The sequence below is a fragment of the Hevea brasiliensis genome, chromosome 2 (assembly GCF_030052815.1).
Source record: "Hevea brasiliensis isolate MT/VB/25A 57/8 chromosome 2, ASM3005281v1, whole genome shotgun sequence".
In the NCBI taxonomy this organism is placed as follows: Eukaryota; Viridiplantae; Streptophyta; class Magnoliopsida; order Malpighiales; family Euphorbiaceae; genus Hevea; species Hevea brasiliensis.
This window is the reverse complement of record NC_079494.1, coordinates 4,531,136-4,539,359: the sequence shown is the minus strand read 5'-3', so window position 1 is coordinate 4,539,359 and position 8,224 is coordinate 4,531,136. Positions and strand designations below refer to the sequence as shown.

The window sequence follows — 8,224 nt, the reverse complement described above, 5'->3', positions numbered from 1 at the left end:
TTGGTTTCATTTTAATAAATTTATAATATTTTTTAATTTTTCTTTTTTTAAAAATAAAAATTTTGTTTTAATCCAAAAGTAGATTATCGATTTTAATCTAATTTATATATGTTTTCAATCAATCCTAATATAATCAATTTCGATTAGCCTAATTTTAACGAGTGGGCCTATCTGGACTTGGCCATTTTCTTTCCAACGGAGTACGTACCAGGGTTTGCTGCGCTAGTTGAGTAAAAGACATTACACGACACGTCGTCTCCTTTTCCCTTGTCGCTTACGCAGAGTAGTCTCGGTGTGCTCCTTTTCTCAAATCCTCGAGCTCTTGAAAAAATGCAATCTACAATTTGAAAGTAGATGCCCAAAATTCCCCGATGTTATGATGGTCGGCCGTAGAATCTCCCTCAATGCACAGGTACTTTCCAATCCCCTATCCTTCTCTCCTCCTCTCTCAACTCCGCCCACACAAATCACTCCACTGGAAGCCCCGCCACGAATCCAAGCTTACCCGCCCCGAACTCCTCGACCGGATCTCCCGCCTTCTTATCCTTCGTCGCCACCATGCCCTCAAGAATCTTAATTTCGATTTCTCCGATGATCTCCTCGATTCTGTTCTTCTCAAACTCAAACTAAACCCTAATGCCTGCTTGACTTTCTTCAAATTGGCCTCGAAGCAATCCAATTTTAGACCAAGTATAAAGTCCTACTGCAAACTTGTTCACATTTTGTGTCGAGTTCGAATGTACGATGAGACCAAATCCTGTTTAAATGAATTGGTCCGTCTTTGCAAGAATAACTACTCTTCGTTTATTGTTTGGGATGAGCTTGTTAGGTTTTACAAGGAGTTTGCATTTTCCCCTACGGTTTTTGATATGCTATTGAAAGTATATGCCGAGAAGGGAATGACAAAGTATGCACTCCATGTGTTTGATAATATGGGAAAGTGCGGTCTCGTACCGAGCTTGCGATCTTGTAATAGTTTGTTGAGTAGTTTGGTTCGAAAAGGTGAAAGTTACACTGCACTGCTTGTTTATGACCAAGTGGATAGGTTAGGGATCGTGCCCGATGTTTTTACTTCTTCTATTATGGTTAACGCATACTGTAAGGAGGGAAGGGTCGGTAGAGCTATGGAGTTTGTCAAGGAAATGGAGAATTTAGGATTTGAATTGAATGTGGTGACTTACAATGGCTTGATTGATGGGTGTGTTAGTCTCGGAGATATGGAACAAGCCAAAAAGGTTTTGAGATTGATGGGTGAAAGAGGGATTCTGAGGAACAAGGTCACTTTTACCTTATCGATTAAAGGTTATTGTAGACAACGTAAGTTGGAGGAAGCAGAGAAGGTGCTTCGAGAGATGGAGAAAGAGGAGGGTGTGGTCTTGGATGAATATGCTTATGGTTTGTTGATAGATGGGTACTGTCGAGTTAGTAAAATGGAAGATGCTATTAGGGTTCGAGATGAGATGTTAAACATAGGATTGAAAATGAATTTATTTATTTGCAACTCATTGATAAATGGGTATTGTAAAAATGGTCAAGTTTGTGAGGCAGAGAGGTTGGTAACAGGTATGGGGATCTGGGACTTAAAGCCAGATTCTTATAGTTATAGTACACTTGTGGATGGATACTGTAGAGAAGGTCTTACTAGTAAGGCTTTCAGCGTTTGCAATGTAATGCTTCAAGAGGGAATTGAACCAAATGTTGTTACCTATAATACTCTTATCAAGGGCTTGTGTCGTGTGAGTGCCTTTGAGGATGCTTTGCACCTTTGGCATTTGATGTTAAAGAGAGGTGTGGCTCCTAATGAGGTCAGCTATTGTACTTTGCTTGATGGACTCTTCAAAATGGGAGATTTTTCAAGGGCTTTGGCCCTGTGGAATGATATTCTAGCAAGGGGTTTTGGAAGAAGTACATACGCTTTCAATACAATGATTAATGGGTTGTGTAAGATGGAGAAAATTGCTGAAGCAGAGGAGACTTTTAAGAGGATGAAGGAATTGGGTTGTAAGGCTGATGCAATAACATATAGAACTCTGAGTGATGGGTATTGTAGACTTGGAAATGTTGAAGAAGCTTTTAAAGTTAAAGAGAATATGGAAAAAGAAGCAATTTCTCCTTCCATTGAATTGTATAATTCTCTTATTTGTGGACTTTTTAAGTCCAGGAAAACAAGTAAAGTGATGGCTCTTCTTTCTGAGATGTGCATTAAGGGATTGTCTCCTAATGTTGTCACTTATGGAGCCCTTATTGCTGGATGGTGTGATGAAGACAGGTTGGATAAGGCTTTTAGTGCCTATTTTGATATGATTGAAAAGGGGTTTGCTCCCAATGTAATTATTTGCAGCAAAATTGTCAGTAGCCTCTATCGACTTGGAAGAATTGATGAAGCAAATATGCTATTGCAGAAGATGGTGGATTTTGATGTTTTTCTAGACCATGGAAGTTTTGACAGGTTCCAGAAGGCAGATGAACGATATCTGGACAGTCAGAAAATTGCAGATACTCTTGATGAAAGTGCTAAAAGTTTTTCTCTACCCAACAGGGTGGTGTACAATATAGCTATTGCAGGGCTTTGCAAGTCTGGAAAGGTTGATGATGCAAGAAAATTTTTCTCAGGCTTGTTGCTAAGAGGCTTCAATCCAGATAATTTCACATACTGCACCCTGATTCATGGCTTTTCAGCTTCTGGTAATGTGAATGAAGCTTTCATCTTAAGGGATGAGATGATGAAAAGGGGTCTTACTCCAAACATAGTTACGTACAATGCTCTAATGAATGGCCTGTGTAAATCAGGTAATCTAGATCGAGCACGGAGGCTTTTCAATAAACTTCACTCCAAGGGATTAACTCCAAATGTTGTTACTTACAATGTACTGATTGATGCATACTGTAAAAATGGTAACACTAGAGAAGCCTTGGATTTGAGAGAAAAGATGTTAAAAGAAGGGATTTCTCCTACCATGATTACCTATTCTGCCTTGATTAATGGTTTCTGTAAGCAAGGAGATGTGGAAAAATCTATTGAGCTTTTAGATGAAATGACAGAGGTATTTGTGGATCAAAATCCTGTGACTTTTTTCAAGTTAGTTGAGGGTTGTATTAAATGTGGGGATGTGAAGAAGATATCCAAGCTTCACAATATGATGCAAGTGACCTTTCACTCCGCCAGTGTATTTTGTCATAAATTAATGGAGTTAGAGGTGTTCTCAAATGGCAAAGAAATGCAGGACCTGGATTCATGTATTATGTCTGAAGCTGTGTGTTGATGAATGCTCTGTTAACTAAGTACTTGTTTCAAAGTTTGTTCAGTTTAGTCTAAATTATTTTGATTTCAGCCATCCCCTTGAGAAGCCCAGGTAATATGCATGAAATTTACATATAGGTTTGGCTCTTGTTTGCATAAATCATAAATATGCTGTTGAACTTAGACTTAATGGTGCAGGACAATCAATCTGTTTCATCTTGACTTTAGCTGTCTCTGCATGTACTGGTGTGATTGCTCTGGAGGGCTTACTGACTTATATTTCATATATCTGGAAGTGAAAGACTGCAATGATTGAGTTCAAATTGTGGGATTGTCAAATTGAGTTAATTTTTGTGTAAGAACTTTTTACCTGTCTTATAACTGCATCATTAACCCAGTGCCATTTTACTTTTCTTGTTTGCATTAATTGCATATGCTCCTGAAATGTTGATAACCTTCAAAGCTACATGTGGTGTTAATCAAAATAGTCCCTTTTTCCCAGGTTAAGAGGACGCATGTTATATATGGCAATATCTTGTGGAAATAGTGTATCATGCCTGATTTGCAATTGAATTCAAAAGGTAGGAGACAAATTCTCTTATGAAACCCCACTGGTTGTGGAGGCTGCCTTTTAAAACGAGAATTGTATGGCAGAAGTTAAATTTTTTTCTGTTGAAGTCCAATTGCTATGCATTTCTATGGAGGTTGGTTGGGAAATTAGGCTCGTTCCAGAAATTGTGTTTTAATGGGTTTCAAATCCTTTTGCCATCAGCCTGCGCTGAATGGCATGCACCCTTCTTAAATCTTTGCCATGTTTATTTATGTGTGCCTACATATTCATGCTTCTAGGCTGTTGTGTTAAAAATAAAATTTGATTACTGCTTTCTGATTTTGTTCAATTGGCCATGTTTATAATGGTTTGTAATTTTCCTTTGTTGTCAATTTTGAATCTTGTTGTAGGTGCTTGTTTGGCGCTAAAAGAAATCCACCTACAGCATATCACTATATTCATGATCAACATGATGCTGGTATTTGACACTTGGATGACTTTGTGAGGCCCATGCCTGGAGATAAAAAAAAAGAAAAGGAAAATTGATTCCCATCATCCACATGATAGCCTGGATAGCCAGCCCATTCCTAGGATGTACATTGACAGATTGTACTCTTGGTATCAGCAATTTGGGATTGCAATAATGTCAGGATCTGCGGTTACTGTGAGATTGACGGATTTGGCAAAACAGTAAAGATTCTCTAAGAAGATTCAAGAAAGTGTTCCGAGGAAATTAAGGGCATCTGAGAAAAGATTAAGCAGTCAGCTTTGGAAAGGAATGCCATTCTTAAAGATATGTGATCACTGATGTCCAAAGGTGTAATCAATGGTGAAAGGAAAGTTGCATGGCAGGGGCACTTTTCAATCTCTGGCAGGATCTAATGACCGGGGGAAGTGGATTTGATTTAAGTTGCACGACCCAAAGATCAATCTCAAGAAGTGGAGCTGAAATCCCAAATTCAAAAAGCAATGATTCATCAGGGCTTTAAAGAAAATGGTTCCATAATTGTTTTCCAGTAGCAATGTTCAATCAAAAGCACTGATTGAAGATTCACAATTCGTTATTGTCAGAAAGCAAGCAACCTTGAGCCAAAGTTGAAGGGTGGTGAGTGTCTTCTTTTTCTGGAAAATGGAAAATGCCGACGCCAAATCAAAACCCTCAAATTCAGGTGACCGTGGTATAATTCTTGCCTTTGAATCTATTGAAGTTTCAGAAAAAGAATTTGTGGTGTCATTAAAAAATTCTGGGTATGCAAAATTATTTTCCAAAACTCAAATCTTTTGTTGCTGAGATTCTGGGAGATGTTCTTGAAAAAGAGAAAAATAAAAGAGTTGTAAGCAAGTTACAGTATTTTTGGGGCCACTATTGTGAGTTCAGTTCTTGTGATTTTCCAATTCTCATGCAAGTTAAATGGGAGGCATCAAGGAGGCAGAGGAAGAAAATATGTTCTTTGTCAATTGAGAAGTCACATCACAAATGTTTTTGACAATGCCTACAATGATCAAGTTACTGCATTCAACTTCCATTTTTGTTACAAACTTAGCTTGCACTTTTGTAGCGGTTGCCATAATTGTGATGAAATTGTACGCTGGAATTGAAAAAGAGACCGCAGGAGATGTTTCACAAATGGAATAAGTGAGAGTAAGTCCTCAAAGGTCTCTTCAAGTGTTGTCTCACCAGAAGCATTGAAAATTGTGCTCGACTTCATGTACAGTGGGGAAATCAGTTTAGAAGGTACCAGGGATTTTGGAATTTTGATGAGGAGCAAGGGAGTTGAGGAGTTGCGTGGGGGGAAGATGGTGGATGAGTTACTGGCAAATTCAACTCTTGACCTTATTTTTCAAGAGAGGTTTCACTCTCTTTATAACTTATTGTCATTTGTGAGATTTCCATTGCCATCATATCAATTGCTGAAGAAGTTGGGCCAGAGCAAACTTTGCAAGCACATTCACACAAGAGCTGGCCAAATTGTGTTGGGATTTTTTTAGCATCCATAATGTTGTTTTGTTACTTTCCATTAATCGTTCTTGAGGACAGGAACAATCTCAAGAAGTGGGGAATATTATGATAATAAGGAGAATAAGAGATGTGAGAATGTATAGGAGAATATATTGTATAAGTAAGAATAGTGTTGTAACTGATTTCAATCAATCAAGAATTCAATAATGCAACAGTTTCTCTCTCTCTCTCTCTCTCTCTCTCTCTCTCTCTCTCTCTCTCTCTCTCTCTCGTTGTTCTTCTTCTTCCCTGTTTCCTCTTTCATTTTCCTCCTCCATTTCTGGATCTTGGAGACATTCCAAAGCCTGCTACATAACAAGTAGTTAATCACTAATGAAATTGATGTGCATGAACTTGATGGTTGTTATCATTTTTTTGTATATACTTATAGTTTATCGTTATTATATTGTGGCCATGGATGATGTTTCAAATACTTTATAATTGATGCTAACTTTCATAAAATGAGCACTTGGATTATATGTTGTCAGTTTCGCGAAGTTGGTCGTCAACCCCACGAAAGAGACACAATTGACTGAACCTGTTGGCATCATAGAGGAATACTGAATACCTTATCCTGCATGTTATTGTGTTTTCCGGATTTGGGTCGTAGAACATTTTTCTCAAGATTTTTATTAGTGCACACTGAATATGAACCATATTTTCATATTCCACCCCCATATTTGGATCCCTACTAAGCCTTCTGGCATCATAGAGGAATACCTGATCCTACAAATTATAGGTCGCGTTTTCTTGATTTGGATTTTTGAACATTTTTTTCGAGATTTTTCTAATGCAAGCTTCGTATGAATAATATTTTCATATTCCACCTTCATATTTGGATCATTAGGCCTCTGGACATGAATACCTGAGGGTGTTTGACTTGATGCCTCACGGCTGTTCTTCAGTGCACATAAGCTGAAGGCCAAGTGGGTCCCTGGTTCAAGTCCAATATAGCTCAGCTGCGCCAAAGACATTAAAAAAGAAGAAGAAGAAGAAGAAGCATCTAACTTTTTTGTGCATGCGTCACTTGGCTCGAGGATATAGCTCAGTTGGTAGAGTACTATTCTTGCAATTGCGTCATTGCAATTACAGGTCAAATCTTTGATGATTTCATCATACATGATTAAGTTGTGAAAACTGTCATACATGATTGAGTTGTGAAAATTTTTGGATAGGTATTTTACACTTAGAACTGAATCTTTCTAATTAAAAAACCTCTTTCTAGTCACTCTGGAGAATTTATAGAAGAAATGTTGGGGTAGCTTTCCTCCATCTAGGCTGTGGTGGTTGTTTAAAGGATTTTGGAATTGTGTTGTTTCTGCATGTCTGAAGAATCTGATGAGAGCAAATCAGAAATCTGTTTTGGATGGTAGCGATCTAGCTAGTTGGGCGCATTCTGATGTAGTGGGATGGTGTGCTGCATGCCATTGGCCGACCCAAGGCTATAAGAGTTTGAAACGTCTTAGATCTTGTTACACCCACTTTCCCTTCAGTGGATGCCATTTGGCTAGTTTACTCAGTTTTGAGGTCCAAAGGAGTTTGGATGATTTACAGTGGCCAAGTCATAAATTCAATTCAATTCAGAGGCTCAAATAAATATATAATTCCTAAAAATTTTATTTATAAAATAAATATAAATTAATAAGAGAAATTTTTTTAAATAAAATTCACTTGGTAAAAATTAAATAGAATTGATGTTAATTAAAAATATAGTGAATCCTTAACATTAGACATTATTGAACTTGCAATATATTGATGATATAAAATTAAAAAAAAAATTTGTCAAATTTATCTTGAATTTAAATTTTTTCAAAATAATTATGAATTATAAATTTAATTAAAATTATAAATTAAATAAAATAAATAACATGACTTTAATTTATGAAAGAAAATTTTTTTTTAATCTATGATAAAATTATAATAAGAAGAGATTCTAGTAATAACAATTCAACTCAACTCAACTAAGCCTTTATCTCAAAAATATGGGATCGGCTATATGGATTCACTTTTTTTACTCTGAACGATTTTGGGTTAAATCCTCAGAAATGTGTAATGCTTTTAGGTTATGTTGTACTACTTTCCTCCAAGTCAATTTAGGTCTACCCCTTTTTTTCTTTCTATCCTCTAACCTAATGTGCTCTACTTGTTTAACTAGAGCCTCCGTATGTCTACGCTTCACATGACCAAACCACCTCAATCTCCCTTCTCTCAACTTATCTTCAATTGGCACCACTCCTACCTTTTCTCTAATACTCTCATTACGGACTTTATCTAGTCTAGTATGGCCACTCATCCACCTTAACATTCTCATCTCTGCAACTCTTATCTTAAATGTATACTACTTTTTCAGTGCTCAACACTCACTACCATATAACATAGCCGGTCGTATGACTGTACAGTAAAATTTTCCTTTCAATTTATTAAGAATCTTACG

At 37.0% G+C, this 8,224-nt stretch overlaps 1 protein-coding gene across 7 annotated transcripts; it reads left to right on the top strand.

Annotated features, from left to right (window-relative positions):
* The first annotated feature begins 249 nt into the window (after window positions 1–249).
* Window positions 250–5,976, top strand: LOC110671002 (putative pentatricopeptide repeat-containing protein At1g19290). 7 transcript variants are annotated; one of them, XM_058132999.1, is made up of 4 exons: window positions 250–3,353; window positions 3,440–3,596; window positions 3,744–3,822; window positions 4,202–5,976. In XM_058132999.1, the coding sequence occupies exon 1, from the start codon at window positions 405–407 to the stop codon at window positions 3,261–3,263; it is 2,859 nt and encodes a 952-aa protein (XP_057988982.1). In that variant the 5' UTR covers window positions 250–404; the 3' UTR covers window positions 3,264–3,353; window positions 3,440–3,596; window positions 3,744–3,822; window positions 4,202–5,976. The 7 variants fall into 7 exon arrangements, with proteins under 7 accessions (XP_057988982.1, XP_057988998.1, XP_057989002.1 ...); XM_058133015.1 differs by having other exon boundaries at window positions 250–3,596; window positions 3,730–3,822; XM_058133019.1 differs by lacking the exons at window positions 3,440–3,596; window positions 3,744–3,822.
* The last annotated feature ends 2,248 nt before the right edge of the window (window positions 5,977–8,224 follow it).

What these genes read in the sequence shown, in the direction of transcription:
- LOC110671002 (XM_058133019.1), top strand. Translation starts at nt 405, where the DNA reads ATGCACAGGTACTTTCCAATCCCCTATCCTTCTCTCCTCCTCTCTCAA.